This window comes from Crinia signifera, chromosome 6, assembly GCF_055691185.1.
Source record: "Crinia signifera chromosome 6, ASM5569118v1, whole genome shotgun sequence".
Lineage (NCBI taxonomy): Eukaryota > Metazoa > Chordata > Amphibia > Anura > Myobatrachidae > Crinia > Crinia signifera.
In genome coordinates, this window is record NC_139222.1 from 221,135,850 (window position 1) to 221,152,227 (window position 16,378).

General features: G+C 41.7%; 1 protein-coding gene across 8 annotated transcripts in view; it reads left to right on the forward strand.

The window, feature by feature from the left end:
* The window catches only part of PPP3CB (protein phosphatase 3 catalytic subunit beta), a 52,577-nt gene that overhangs the window by 19,440 nt on the left and 16,759 nt on the right, over nt 1–16,378 (forward strand). For 4 of the 8 annotated variants that reach the window (XM_083148889.1, XM_083148885.1, XM_083148881.1 and 1 more), the window contains exons 2-11: nt 2,680–2,880; nt 5,941–6,065; nt 7,355–7,466; nt 9,404–9,549; nt 11,235–11,374; nt 11,457–11,534; nt 11,627–11,721; nt 11,824–11,949; nt 12,958–13,035; nt 14,823–14,849. In XM_083148889.1, the coding sequence (XP_083005015.1) occupies nt 2,680–2,880; nt 5,941–6,065; nt 7,355–7,466; nt 9,404–9,549; nt 11,235–11,374; nt 11,457–11,534; nt 11,627–11,721; nt 11,824–11,949; nt 12,958–13,035; nt 14,823–14,849 (1,128 nt within the window). The remainder of the gene's footprint in view (nt 1–2,679; nt 2,881–5,940; nt 6,066–7,354; nt 7,467–9,403; nt 9,550–11,234; nt 11,375–11,456; nt 11,535–11,626; nt 11,722–11,823; nt 11,950–12,957; nt 13,036–14,822; nt 14,850–16,378) is intronic. The other 4 variants (XM_083148887.1, XM_083148883.1, XM_083148888.1 and 1 more) reach the window with 1 other exon arrangement.

Consider the following 16,378-nt stretch of genomic DNA (forward strand, 5'->3'; position numbering starts at 1 on the left):
AATATGTAGAAATATTGGTGGCAGCCAAGACTCCAACTGGCCCTCTATCTACAGCCCAACCTCATCTTTCATGGTTTGCATGGTCAGTAATGCAATACACTGTATTAGCTGCAACCAGAGAATACAATAGGAAGGAAAGGAAAGATTGTCACTAATTCGGCGCACCTGGGAGAGGAAAATTATTCTAAAATATAGCTTTTATTGGTTTATTTCTCAAAAACTGCGACATATAAAAACACAAATAAAGGTAAGACAGGGTAAGTATAAAAGGGGATTAACCCCGCGTAGTGTGTCCCCTCTATCCCCAATAGGTCTGTAGTGATTCTTGGTGTAAGATACTGTAAGATTGGACCAGCGCTTTTAATTATCGGGTATTCCTAAAATACCTTCTGATTGGTTACAGGGCGAGTAAATCATATATGTATAGTGCTATTTCCAGCGTTATTGACACTTTACTGCGATATAGCCAGATATATTTTATCTCGCTGTTTCTCGAAAGGGCACATACAAAAAATTGTTTACAAGAACACAATGTGTGCTGGAGGCACTTTACTTTGATTGCACTTTACTTTGATTGACCAAACACACCTAGTGTGTCTAAATCCCCTCTTTCCCCTCCCCACTGAAATGTATATTTTGATCTGTATTTAGATAGATTGGCAGCACGATACGAATCTGAGGCGAGTCACGGGCGTCTGGGTGTGGATCACCTGAGCATTCACTGCTGGTGATACCACAGAGACCCGACACCCCCGTGCAGCAAAGGCGCTCTTACTATCGGTGTCCGGCGCGGCTCTCTCCAGTACACGGAGAGGAAACCGGGACACAGAGTGCACCGATAGTGTAGCGCCTGAACATTGAGCGCCCTGCACGACTCTCTCCCATTATCCAGGGAGAAGCCGGCAGTAAACGCGGCATCACAGTGTGCATACCAAACAGGGTATATCCTGAATATCACCCTTGTGCGATTACAGAGAGGTGCTTAAATCAGAGTACTAGGCATAAACAGCAATACCCGCAGAAAAAATATATAGAGCCGATGATTCAAGGGGTTATTTTGCTGTTCTCCTAGATAATTTACTGTACGTGCCTCACCTAGACACAGTGAGACACAATACATCTGGCAAACATTCCAATAAATTGTCAAATCGCTGAAAACAGCACCATACACACTGTGCAATCAAAGTAAAGTGCCTCCAGCAGATATCAGCATAACAGGCATTAACTATAAATACCCCCGGCAAAATATACATGTAGCCGATGACTCAAGGGGTATACATTGTGTTCCTGTAAACAATTTTTTGTATGTGAAATCAGAGTACTAGGCATAAACAGCAATATCCCCGGCAAAAAAATATATATAGCCAATGACTCAAGGGGTTATTTTGCTGTTCTCCTAGATAATTTACTGTACGTGCCTCACCTAGACACAGTGAGACACAATACATACATCTGGCATACATTCCAATAAATTGTCAAATCGCTGGAAACAGCACCATACACACTGTGCAATCAAAGTAAAGTGCCTCCAGCACACATTGTGTTCTTGTAAACAATTTTTTGTATGTGCCCTTTCGAGAAACAGCGAGATAAAATATATCTGGCTATATCGCAGTAAAGTGTCAATAACGCTGGAAATAGCACTATACATATATGATTTACTCGCCCTGTAACCAATCAGAAGGTATTTTAGGAATACCCGATAATTAAAAGCGCTGGTCCAATCTTGCAGTATCTTACACCAAGAATCACTACAGACCTATTGGGGATAGAGGGGACACACTACGCGGGGTTAATCCCCTTTTATACTTACCCTGTCTTACCTTTATTTGCGTTTTTATATGTCGCAGTTTTTGAGAAATAAACCAATAAAAGCTATATTTTAGAATAATTTTCCTCTCCCAGGTGCGCCGAATTAGTGACAATCTTTCCTTTCCTTCCTATTGTGTTCTATTCATTGTCCAATGGCAGCACACCCCACTATCAATAACTAATACCATGTAGATAGATGCATAGGGGTCCTATCAATACAATTTACACCTTCCTGTGCGATTGACTAACCCCCCTGTTTTGTGCAACCAGAGAATGTTTATCAACCATTCTTATAGGCTTTATTAGGTACTTGTGTAGTTTCACGGTGCCACTTGTGCGGTTTCACTTCCGGGTGTACGCTTGCCACTAAATATGTCAAATAAACTAACTTAACTCCATGCCAACATGGATAGTTCATGCCTCCACTATCCATGTTGGCATGGAGTTGATTTTAAATAGCGTGGCGAGCGTAGCGAGCCACCGAGCTCGCGGCGTGGGCGAGCGAAGCGAGCCACGCAAGGGGACTCAGACGCACGGCGCCATGAAACTACACAAGTACCCTTTATTATTCAAGATTTATAGCATGTTTAAGAGAAAATCAATCACCTTTTACTGAACATTTGTTCCTGCAAATTTTAAATTTGGGAAACCTCTGCACAGTTCATTATCCATACTAATAATTTTGTTATATCTTATCCAGTAGCAATAATAAGGTACACACTCTGTCATGTTAAACTCATGTACTTGGTTATGTTGGTACTGTGTATATTGTTTCATGTGCGTTTAGTGTTTTATGAATTAGGGGTTTAAGCATGTGTTCTCGTATATCTTAATTGGCATTAATTAAAATTAATTATGATTTTGCAGCTGTCCCTTTTCCTCCAACACACCGATTAACAGCCGATGAAATATTTGATACTGATGGGAAGCCCAGAGTGGACATTTTGAAAAACCACTTAATAAAGGAAGGCCGGGTAGATGAAGAAATCGCACTTAGGATCATCAATGAGGGTGCTGCAATTTTACGACGAGAGAAGACCATGATAGAAGTTGAAGCACCCATTACAGGTGAAACATTCTCCCTTCTACATCAAGCAGTAGTGTCAATTATATATTCTATTAATTACACCTTAAATCATGGCGCTATAGAGTTTCAGAACTTTTTTCACAGCACCTCTCGGCTGAGAAGGTGCTTGTGTTTATATGTAATCCTTAGGTTCAGTTATGTTATGAGGGATGGGACTTCTTTTTGTCCACCACTGCTTTATATACTATTAAAGGAATAGCTTATACCCCTTTTTCGCTGACCTAAAATGGATAACTTCACATGTATTACGCGTCCCCTCGCGGAGCTCGCTGCGCTCGCCACGCTATATAGAATCAACTCCACGCCGACGTGGATAGTGGGGGTATGAAAAGGTCGGAGGACGCGTACCGCCGCCCCACGCGGGCTCGCTGCGCTCGCCACACTTCGGGTTGGCGTTAATAGTGCTGGTGGCGTTAACGATGGGGGTGCATATGACATACTAATCACCCATCAGTGTGCATGTACAATTAAATCATCGTTTTGATCGCATGCCATTTTAATGGCATGCAATGCGATGCGATTTTAAAATTGTACAGTGCGGCTCTTAGGACACGAAAATCGGGTCCATCGCATACCACTAATGAAGGCATGCGATCATATGCGATGGGCGCCGTGCTAGGAAACAAGTACCATAAATAAAATAATAATAATATCCCCCTTCGATGCTCCAACCCCCAACCGTGGCACTCACCTATCACCCGATTCCTTAAAAAGTGCTCTCGCACTGCTGAGCGCTTCTGGAAGAAATCACGCTCCCTTGCGGATTATCTCCATTTCAAATTCATTCTTTCCTCCTTCAGCTCTGCCCTTGCTCTGGCCAAGGAATCCTACTTTAAGTCCCTCATCCTTTCCCAATCATCCAATCCCCGCAGGCTCTTCGCCACCTTCAACTCCTTGCTCTCCCCCCCTCCTCCAGCTCTTCCGTCCTCCATCGTAGCCGCTGATTTTGCTACCTACTTTTCAACCAAAATCTCCTCTCTCAGGACTGCCATCACTGCTGCCATGACCTCACCCTCTCCCTCCTCCCCTCCTACATCTCCACTCCCCTCCTTCCAACCCCTGTCCTCATTTTACCCCACCACTGCTGCTGAAGTCCACTCTATCCTTCAATCCGCTTCTCCCTCCACCTGCCCGCTCGATCCTATCCCCTCCAATATTATCCGTCGTCTCAGTCCATCAGTCTGCTCTCACCTGGCTCACCTCTTTAATCTTTCCCTATCCTCTGGGATCTTCCCTTCCTCCTTCAAACACGCTCTTGTCTCCCCAATTCTCAAAAAAACAAATCTGGACCCCAACTCTCCATCCAACTACAGGCCCATCTCCCTCCTCCCTTTTGCCTCCAAACTCCTAGAACGTCTGACCTATAATCGTCTCCTAAGCCACCTTACTGCTAACTCCATTCTAGACCCCCTCCAATCCGGGTTCCGCCCTTTACATTCCACTGAAACTGCCCTGACCAAAGTCACTAATGATCTACTATCGGCTAAATCCAAAGGCCTCTTCTCTATCCTCATCCAGCTTCATCTGTCGGCTGCCTTTGACACTGTTGACCACCCTCTCCTGCTCAACACCCTCCGCTCCTTTGGCATCACTGGCACGGTCTTCTCCTGGTTCACCTCATACCTCTCAGATCGCTCCTTCTCCGTCTCCACTCCGAGCTCCTCCTCTCCTACTACCCCCCAGCCAGTCGGTGTTCCCCAAGGGTCAGTCCTTGGCCCTCTCCTCTTCTCCCTCTACACCACCTCTCTGGGCACCCTCATCAGCTCCTACGGTTTTCATTACCACCTTTATGCTGATGATACCCTAATCTATCTCTCCTCCCCCGACTTATCCCCATCACTCCTGTCCAAGGTCTCCGAATGCCTCACGGCCATCTCAGCCTGGATGACCCAACGCTTCCTGAAACTAAACATGGCTAAAACTGAACTTCTAATCTTCCATCCCCCGAACATCCCCTCTTCTCCCACTATCTCCATCAGCATTGGTGAAACCGAGATCACGTCCACCGACCAAACGCGCTGCCTCGGTGTCATCATTGACTCCTCCCTCTCTTTCACCCCCCACATTCGTGCTCTCTCACAGTCTTGCCGCTTTCACCTACGCAACATCTCACGCATCAGACCATTCCTCTCCACTGACGCGACCAAAATTCTCATTCACTCTCTTGTCATCTCCCGCCTTGACTACTGCAACATCCTTCTCTCTGGGCTACCTCTCACCCGCCTCACACCTCTCCAATCCATTCTTAACGCTGCTGCTAGGCTCATCTTCCTCTCCCGCCACTCTACCTCCGCCTCCCCCCTCTGTTTATCTCTTCACTGGCTCCCCATTCCTTTCCGAGTTCTCTTAAAACTCCTCACCACCACCTACAAGGCTCGCTCCTCCTCCACCGCTCCTTACCTCTCTTCACTGATCTCTATCCACGCTCCCTCCCGTCCTCTTCGCTCCATCGCTGACCGCCGACTGACCTCTCACCTAATCACCTCCTCCCACTCCCGTGTCTAAGACTTCTCTCGCGCTGCCCCCCTGCACTGGAACAACCTCCCGCCACCCATCAGGCTATCTGATTCCCTTACCTCCTTCAAGCGCTCCCTCAAAACCCACTTTTTTCGACTAGCCTATCCCTCCTCCTAACCTCTTTTGATCCTCCTATCCTGCCTCCGTTCCCCTCCGTTCCTACTTATCCTATTGTATTTCGTTCGTCCACCCACCTATTTTTAGTATGTTAACTCTTATGAGCAGGGCCCTCCTTCCTCACGTACTCACCCTACCTCATTACCTCACCTGTGCTCCTGTCCTGTTCTTCCCTTCCTCTACTTCATCTTCAGTCTCCTTGACAATTTTGACACCTACTTCTGAACTGATGCTGATTTTAGTTCTACCAGCTATACCCCTATTTATACTGTATCTTTCAACACACCCTGTACGTTGCCTTGTAATTTGTTTTTTTTTTGTTTGCTATGTACGGCGCTGCGGACACTTTGCGGCGCCTTATAAATAAACGTACTACTACTACTAATGTTTTCTTATTTCTTCTCTAGTTTGTGGCGATATTCATGGTCAATTCTTCGACTTGATGAAGTTGTTTGAAGTGGGAGGATCGCCGGCGAACACAAGATACCTCTTCTTGGGAGACTATGTAGACAGAGGTTATTTTAGTATAGAGGTAAATTACCATTTCTGTGTAATTGTATTCTTAAACGGTAATTTCTACCTGACCTTTAAATTCATGTTTTCCATATCTTCATCTATAAAAATATTTTCATTATTTTCCCTGTGCTACTTTTGTCTAAAATGCTACATTATTCTTAAAACAAACGGTGAAAAGCATTTTCTAACTAGGAACACCGCAAGTCTCAATTCAGTAATCATGCAGAGTTTTATAGAGATGTAACTGCCCTCCAGATGTGTCCTTATTAAATGGCTGCTCAAGTCCTTTCAAAAATTCCTTCCAAGTGCAGCCAGTCTCAGACGACTTGGGGGTGCTGAGCAGGTTTTAGTTTAAACATGCATCCTAGGCACAGAAATAAAATGAATGTTAGTGACAAAACTGATTTGCTAGTGTATGCAGACATTGTACTTCTGGGTGCGACTTAGGGGGGTATTCAATCTGCGTCGCTATTTCCGACAGGGGGAATAGTTGTGGGCGCCTAGTCAATGCTGTCATTCCCGACAGCATTGAAGAGGCAGCATGACAGAACGGACCCGACTTTGGGTCCATTGGCCGAAAACTGATGTGGATTGTAGAGATCACGGCCGGATCTCGTCAGTCCATGGCCGTTTTCACAGACAAGGCCCCTTTTAGCTAATTGCCAGACTGGACTTTGAATCCTGCCTGGCGATAAACTGGCGAGTGGACCGAAAACGGGACCAGGGATTGAATACCCCCCTTAGTCTGAATCTGCAAAATGTAAATATACAATCTGCTATTCTCAGAGCTTCTCATGTGCACCAAGGGTCTGCTGGGTACTTATGTATTATCTGGGCTCCCATGTTAAATGCACCCCATTTTTTCATACCCCTACTATCCAACTACGCATGGAGTTGATTTTATATAGTGTGGCGAGCGGACGCCCGAAGCGTGGCGAGCGGACGCGGTCTCATAAGAAAAACGGGAGCCCAGATATTACATAAGTACCGTCTGCTGCCACATGACAAATAGACACCTAGGTGTATATGGACACATCTGTATTATATTGATCTGGTTAATGACAAACCAGGCTCCGTCTCACTGGGGTTTGTTTTTGCCTTCTTTCTGTTTAGTCTTTGTGGAAGGCTTACTTTTATTATGAACACTCATTCTGCAATGTATTCTATACAGTTGTACATATTTGCCTATTGCATGTTGTCTATGAAGATGTTATTGTTTTTTGCTTGGTTTATATAGCATTATATGCCTGCACCACTATTAAACAAAGTTCATCAATTATTCCTTTATTTTTTTTCCATCCTCAGTGTGTATTGTATTTATGGGTGCTGAAGATTCTGTACCCTAATACGCTCTTTCTTTTGAGAGGCAATCACGAATGCAGGCACCTTACAGAATATTTCACTTTTAAGCAGGAATGTAAGTAAGAGTTTTTTCTTTTTTTTTAAATCTCATAATTTGTTTAGGATGTTTCAACATTTCGATTGTAGTGTGTGTGTGTGTGTAATTCATTTTAATGTGCAAAAAGAAGCAAAGGAAAGATGGAAAATCCCCCAAAAGGCATCAAATTACAGATTAGACATTCTCATAACATGTCAAAAAAAGTTTGATTTTATTTCGATCATTTACACTTTCAAAATAACAGAAAACAAAAAATGGCGTCTGCAAAAGTTTGGGCACTCTGCAGAGTTTATAGCATGCACCACCCCTTTGGACAGCTGAGACCTGGCAGTGTCATGGATTGTTCTCAATCATCGTCTGGAAAGACCAGCTGATCTCAAAGGTTTTAAAAGCCCAGACTCATCGGACCTTGCCCCAACAATCAGCACCATGAATGTTCTAAGCAGTTGTGTAGAACACTGAAACTGAGAATAGTTTACGCTCACAAAGCAGGAGAAGGCTATAAGAAGATAGCAATGCCTTATAAGATGCCCATATCCTCTGTTCGGAATGTAATTAAGAAATGGCAGTCATCAGGAACAGTGGAAGTTAAAGCAAGATCTGGAAGACCAAGAAAAATTTCAGACAGAACAGCACTCAGGATTGTGAGAAAAGCAAGTCAAAATCCACGTTTGACTGCACGATCCCTCCAGGAAGATCTGGCAGACACTGGAGTTGTAGTACACTATTCCAGTATAAAGAGATGCTTGTACAAATATGGTCTTCATGGAAGAGTCATCAGAAGGAAACCTCTTCTACGTCCTCACCACAAAAATCAGTGTTTGAAGTTTGCAAATGAACATATAGACAAGCCTTATGCATTTTGTAATCAAGTTCTGTTAAAATAGAACTTTTTGGCTGGAAAGAGCAAAGGTACGTTTGGAGAAGGAAGGGCACAGAATTTAATGGAAAGAACCTCTGTCCAACTGTTAAGCATAGGGGTGGGTCAATCATGCTTTGGGGTTGTATTGCAGCCATTGGTACAGGGAACATTTTATGAGTGGAATGAAAAATGGATTCAATACGATTCCAGCAAATTTTGGATGCTAACTTGATGCCATCTGTGAAAAAGTTGAAGTTAAAGAGAAACTGGCTTCTACAAATGGATAATGATCCAAAACACACCTCAAACTCCACGGTGGATTACATCAAGAGGCGTAAACTGAAGGTTTTGCCATGGCCTTCACAATCTCCTGACCTCCTCATAATTGAAAATTTATGGATAGACCTTAAAAGAGCAGTGCGTCACAGACAGCCCAGGAATCTCAAATAACTGGAAGACTTGTAAGGAAGAATGGGCGAAGATACCTCAAACAAGAATTGAAAGACTCTTGGCTGGCTACAAAAAGCATTTACAAGATAAAAGGTATTAACTCTGCACGGTGCCCAAACGTTTGCAGACACCACTTTTTGTTTTCTGTTATTTTGAAAGTGTAAATGATGGAAATAAAATAACTTTTTTTTTTTTTTTTTTTTGTTCTAAGAATGTCTAATCTGTAATATGATGCCTTTTGGAGGTTTTTCCATCTTTTCTTGGCTTCTTTTTGCACATTAAAATGAATTTTTGCCTGGGGTGCCCAAACTTTCGATCCCCACTGTGTGTGTGTGTGTGTGTGTGTGTGTGTGTGTGTGTGTGTGTGTGTGTGTGTGTGTGTGTACATTTCCTTAATACTTTTTATCCAATATTAATGGGATTACAATGATTTGTTTATTATTTTTTCTGTCCATGCTACATTTATATTTTTGGTATAAATTTACCTTACTTTTGGAAATGTATTCTTTAAAGCAATGTAAGTTGAGAGGCCCAGTCTGTGCAATGCAAAGGAAAACCAAAGTGTGCATTGCTCTTTCTCTTTTGTTAAGAATAGAAACCCATATAAATAAATCAGTACTCAACAATCTGTGTTTCTCTTTAGGTAAAATAAAATATTCAGAGAGGGTATATGAGGCCTGTATGGAAGCATTTGATTGTCTTCCTTTAGCTGCACTTTTAAATCAACAGTTTCTTTGTGTCCATGGAGGACTTTCCCCAGAAATACACACGTTAGATGACATAAAAAAAGTGAGTATATTTATATTCAGTAAGTATTCAGTCATGTCTCTTTTATATAGTTTTGAAAGACAATATATAAAAAAACACTTTGTGTGTATGTGTATATATGTGTGTGTGCTTATATATTATCATTTGAGAGTGTGTGTGTTTTCAACTGGAACTGAAAAAAGGTTCTTTGAGTACAAAAGCTTATGTAACCACTCAAAATCAATTATAATGTGAAGGTTGAACAACTAGCTATATGACTATAAACGACAACATATTTTTTTGGGTGTGTGTATTTACATATACACAAACATCTAATACCCTGTAAGAGTAGTGATTAATATTGATTGTTCCAATATAGCGCACACATATTCTGCAGTGCTTTACAGAGAATATTTGAACACTCACATCAGTCCCTGCCCCAGTGGAGTTTACAATCTATGTTCACTACCACATGTACACGCGGGATGCAGTGTAAATCCCAGGGGTTGGGATCCTGGCGTTCAAAATCCCGACCGCCAAAATCCCGACACTTTCTCCCTCCGGGGGTGTCCACGACACCCCCGGAGGGAGAATAAATTAGTGTGCCGAGCGTAGCGAGGAACCTGGCCCGCTGCGTGGCGAGCGCAGCAAGCCCGCAAGGGGGGGTGATCCATGTTACCTATAGTGTCCATATATTACAGAGTGTGAGTTAAAACACCTTTGTTTCAGTTACAAAGACTAACTGTTCCCTTACACTTTTCAGTGCTGCTCAGGGGTGGATTCTCACCCGGGACGATTTGCCTGTGGGCTGGTCCCATAGCCACCCTGCTACAGCTAGCAGGCACTTCCAGGTGCTGCTAGCTAGCTGGGAGCAGCAGTGTAGCAGCCACATAGCATGACTCAGGCAAGTGTCTGTTGCATTCTGGGAGCCACTGTAGGAGCGGACAGCACTCGGCGGTGGGCTTAACCTCAACACCCATGCGCTGCAGCCTGCCCCTGCTTAGACACCATGGTCAAAACCTGTACCATGGAGTCTGTTACGGTTGTTTGTGTGGGTTGAGACATGCGTGCTTGAGAGTTGGTTTCTAATGTAGCGCAGCAGATTCTGTTGCGCTTTACAATAGTAGACAGTGATAAAACAAACTGGGTAACAACAGACAGACTTGGAGGTTAGAGGGCCCTGCTGCAAGTTTACATACTATAGGATTAGCATAGCGTTGTATAATATTTTGAGTATCAAAGTTGTATTTTCCTATGGTCATTGAATAGGGAATAGCTTTCCAGTGATGTACCATGCCTCGTAGATCTTAAAGTAGTTTCTGGTTGCAGACTGTCAGGTAGTTTACAGTTAAATACAGTTTTTTGGGGATATAATGGACTACTGGCAGTGTATGAATTGACCTAAACTACTAGTTTGGGGTGCTTTTTGTTATTTTACTAAAACATTTTGTGTGTTTATTTATTAAGCAATACACATTTTTTCATCCTAAAGAAACCTGTATGACAGGGCTGGGCAACACCGGCCCTCCAGATGTTGGTGAACTACACATCCCAGGATGCTTTGCATTAGTTTTGCTATGTGGCCATGCTGAAACTGATGCAAGGCATGCTGGGATGTGTAGTTCATCAACATCTGGAGGGCCGGTGTTGCCCAGCCCTGCTGTATGAAGTTTTGTTCCCCAGTTCACATACCGCTTTAACAAACTTGAAGTTTCTCCATTTTGTAGTTAGACAGGTTCAAGGAACCTCCAGCATTTGGTCCGATGTGTGACTTGTTATGGTCTGACCCATCAGAAGATTTCGGTAATGAGAAGACTCAAGAACATTTCAGTCATAATACTGTCAGAGGGTGCTCTTACTTCTATAGGTATGTGGCTTACATAACCATAGCATAAGGATTACATCACTGTATTATAATGTGATTTTATTTTCATTCTTTCATTCTGAAGTTACCCAGCTGTTTGTGAGTTTTTACTGACAAACAACCTGCTGTCAATCATCAGAGCACATGAAGCACAAGATGCAGGGTAAGGCGATGTGCATTTGGCTCATTGATATTCACATAATCTTTTCAGAGGATATATTAATAAATGTCATTTTACTTTTCTTACTATCGCAGTTATCGAATGTACAGAAAAAGTCAAACCACAGGGTTCCCGTCTTTGATAACAATATTTTCAGCACCGAACTATTTAGATGTCTACAACAATAAAGGTATGTTTGTTTATTCAGTTTTTTCTTCACTAAATAACTTCTAGGTGTAAATAATCTATTTATGCATAGTGCAAATAATATATTTTTTTTTCTACTCTACAGCTGCTGTTTTAAAGTATGAAAATAATGTGATGAATATCCGGCAGTTCAACTGCTCGCCACACCCCTACTGGCTGCCGAACTTCATGGATGTCTTCACTTGGTCACTTCCGTTTGTTGGTGAAAAAGGTATATTATTATCTACTGCAGCTTATAACCTTTTCGTACATGGATAGTCTTTGTTACATATATGGTTGTAGTCAAAGTGAGGACACCATAAGATACTAATGCTTATAACACAAAACTAGAAGTTTCTTACATCATGCTGTTAACCAGGGACTGTGGTATAGATCAAATATTGCAAATATTAATGCTGTCAAACCAAATTTGTGTGTTGGAAAGAAATACAAAGCAACAAAGCGAAGCTTGATTATTCAGCATCACACTTTGCAGCACTTCCTGGGCCAGGGATGGTATAGATATGCCAGAGTGGTAACCCTACGTTCAAAATCCTGACCGATCCTGATGAGTATTTTAACCCTTACCCTGTTCCTAATACTAACTGTCATCACCCATATCCCTCTCCACTTGTACACCCCACTTCCAAAACATAACGCTAACCCCGTCACTTGCCACTGTCAGCATTCTGACAGTCAGGAAAGTGACTACTAAGATATCGCCTACATCCCCCTAGGCGTCTAGTGGATGTTGCTGGTTGGCGCTCGTTTTCACTCATCGTGTCATGAGCTATACAGAAACTGTGACTTATTGGTACATCGAGAATCTAGTAGTCTTAGGAAGAATGTTATATGAAATGTGATGAGTTTTTCCTTCGTAGAGAAGAGAAACAACTCTTAACCGTTGCATGTTTTTCATAGATTTTCTTTTAGAGAAGCTTTCCAGCAGTAGTTTTCTTAGAACATCCTGTAAACCTCTGAAATTAACTTTTCCTTCTTTACTGTTGATTGTATTTGGCTATAGAATGCGCTATTCATAGTGTGTAACTTTTTCTTGGTATTGGGATAACAGCTGTTACTTAACAATCTGTGCTTCTATTTACTGTTGTGAACAGAATTTATAAGAAAGGTCCGTAAGAAATGAAGGCAAGTTCCATGTGAAATATAAATGATTCTGTTCACGGTATTCTGTCACGCTGTGTGGTTTGCAGTAACCTGTCCTTTGTTCTGTTGAACACAGTTACAGAGATGCTGGTGAACGTTCTCAGCATTTGCTCAGATGACGAGTTGATGACCGAAGGAGAAGATCAATTTGACGGTAGGATCATTTTTAATAATCCCTTTTTTGTATCCTACCAATTTACCTGCACTGTAGGGTATACTCTAGGATTTTCCTGTAATGAAATGGGGAAGGGGGGTGGAGTCCTAGTCTTTATCAACATAGAAGTTCTTGGAGTGGAAAATATTAGTGCGTCTTTCAGTTAAGATTGAGTAGGGCTAAAAATTCAGTTACAATTTTTTTTTTTGCCCTGCTTTGTTAAGAATAGGGCCGTCCCCCACACATTCTGCTGATGGTGTGGTAGAAATCATTGTGTTCTATATTTCTTGTGTTTACAATACATGAACACTAGATCAGAGTGTAGATTTCATTTAGTCCTGTTCCTATTATCTATCCAAAGAGAACCAAAATTGTGATTTAACTGTAGCAGATATGAACTTCACTGGTATGAAGTGTTAAACTACTACTATTTTTCATTATTAATGAAGGAGCATCTGTGCGTTTGCCATTTGTAGTAAATAAAAAACTGACACTTAATCAGTCTAGTAACCTAGTTGATAGTTTTTCTTTGTTTTAGGATGGAATCTAGGCAATCCCACAGTTCTTTTACACCAGACACATATTCTCCTAGTAGTAATGTAATTAAAGCTCTCAAACATTGTTACAGATAAGGCAAAAATCAATTATAAATGGAATGGTTATTTTATTTCCTTTTTGCTCTTATTGCACAGTGAGCATTTTGGTTGATTAGGTCAATATTAGGGTGATATTTCTTCTGTGATATTGTGCAATGACGAAAAATTAGGATCTGTGCCTTTTTTATATACTACTCTAGTGTACTTAACATTTTTGTTCAAACTTCGGATCACAGTATAAATCTACAATAGTCATTTTAATTTCTGAATTATCATTCTAGTGTGAAAACTCGGATAGGTTTCACTAAGCCATTGAATTCATTCACAATCTATAACCATCTTTGCCAAAATTCTGTGTTTTTTACAACGTGTATAAAATTGTAATTATTATTTCTGAAGCATAAATGCACCAAATGCGTAAGTTGCTGCGGTGCCTTATTCTGAGTCTTGTATTTTCCCGTACTTCCAGGCTTACTGAGCTGTGTCCTTATCACTGTTGTGCTGTTACTTACTTACATTTACCATGCTGCTATCCAATAGTTTTGCATTGTTAGAATTTGTACACCATTTGATCACTGCGCAAACCTCAACAGCTGCAACCTTGTCATGTCCATTGTTCTGTCCCATTCTTAAGCATGCAGTCCTTAGAAGATGCAATTTTCCATCTACTTTTCCATATTGCAGTTGCGTACAAATGGCGCAGGCTGTTAAACACACGCTATAAAGAAAACCTGGTTTTCACTTTCTGTAAAAGGTTATCCCGTGATCCGAAAAATTGTGCTGTTGATGGCATGTCCGGCTCTTAACCTTAAACTTTCTGTTTTCTTTACTGTACTTTCTTAAATATTCCGCTGTTCTTCTTAACCCCACTGCAAAAAAACAGCAACATAACCAGCATGCTGTTGACCCTGTGGCGATGAAGGGGTTAATGCTTTGCTGTCCTCGTACCTTGCGCGAGAACCCACACTACACCGACTTAATGTATTTATTGCCACCACTTCCAGAGAGTCCTGCCTAGAATTTCCCCATTTTTTTTCCTTCTTGCGTTTGAAGTCCGCCTTCTTTCTTGCTACTGCCAAGTAAAAATATATATATATATATTTTTTTTTTCTTTTTTTCTTTTTTTTCTTTGACTCACTCACCTATTTCTCCATCGTTCACTTCCTTTTTTTCTGGACTCTCCATCTGAAGAACGACTCATATATGGCAATAGAAAAGGTACAGACCAGACAGAGCACCATTGTTTTGAAATATGACTTCCCAGTTTTTTTTTTCTTCTTTTTTTGAATTTGCTACACAACACATTTAAATGATGTTACATGTAAATTACCCGTGTAGCATTTTTCTTGTTCCTAATTTTTTTTTAACCCCCCCCCCCTTTTTATTGGTATTTTGATTTTATCGCTCACACATATTCCTGAGAGCATTTGGATATCATTTGCATTTTGCACTGCTCAGAAGTCATATTCCTAGACATCTGTCTTTCTGTGCATGACATTTACTCTTATGTTTCCTTCCATTATTTTCATCTGTCAATTTCATCATCTTTGTACCTAACATTCTGTATTGTTGGCCCTGCATGACTAGGGGGACGTTTCCATGTGTGTTTCCTGCTTCATCATTTTTCTTTTCCTTTCACATTTCTGCATGTGCAGTGTTTCGAGAGAATCCTTTTTAGATTGATGTTTGTGAAAGTCTGGGGAAGGATATTGTAAGTGTTGCCACTATGTAGAAGTGACCTATTTCCTTCTTTTAAACCTCTAAAGTCAAATGCTAGTTTTGCTTGTGTCATGTTAAACACTTTAAGGGTCAACTCTATTACCTGATTGTCAGTTGTGCAAGTGCGGTGACTTGTGATTCTTTTGTTGGGGTTTCTAACTCGTTATTACGGCTGCTCGCATCGGATCTAGTTTAAATCGCGTGCGATAAGCTGCACGAGCGTGCGATTAGAACTAGATGTGATGCTATCTAGTATAAACCATACGTGCTGCAAATCATTTTTTGGCTTGCGGTATGAATGACGTGGGAGCGCGCATCGCAAGCCAAAATAAACATGGTGCAATTTGAACTACAAGTGATGCGTTTTGAGCTAAAAAGTTCAAAACGCATCCGAGAATTGCGGCCACCATTATTGCTCCTGAACGGAGAACTACCCAGCCATCCATGCTGACTCGGTGGGGTGCAATAATAGCCCTAGCAGATTCTACTCCTGCTTTTTGAAGCTGAAAATAGTCCGCACATTTCTACGGACTCAGATCGAACAGCCCTCATTGTTCGAACCTGACACATGTGCAGCCGTTATTCCTGTGATTGATTAAATCTGCCCCTAATGTAAAAAGATTAACAGAATCCGTGCGACAAATAGAAAAGCATTCTAAATAATTCAATCCTACCATATAGATCAGGGCTGGGCAATTGCGGCCCTCCAGATGTTGAGGAACTACACATCCCAGGATGCTTTGCATTAGTTTTGCTATGTGGCCATGCTGAAACTGATGCAAGGCATGCTGGGATGTGTAGTTCCTCAACATCTGGAGGGCCGCAATTGCCCAGCTCTGATATAGATAGAGGCTTGCAGGTACAAACCGAAAGCATTCACTTGCTGTGTCAGCACACATGAATTTGAGGACACCGTGTTTTTGTGATGATTACTCAAGTATTATTAAATATCATGGTTTTACTTTATTGGAGCAGGTTTGTTTTTATTCACTTAATTCATGTGTATACAAGTGATAGAACCATATAAA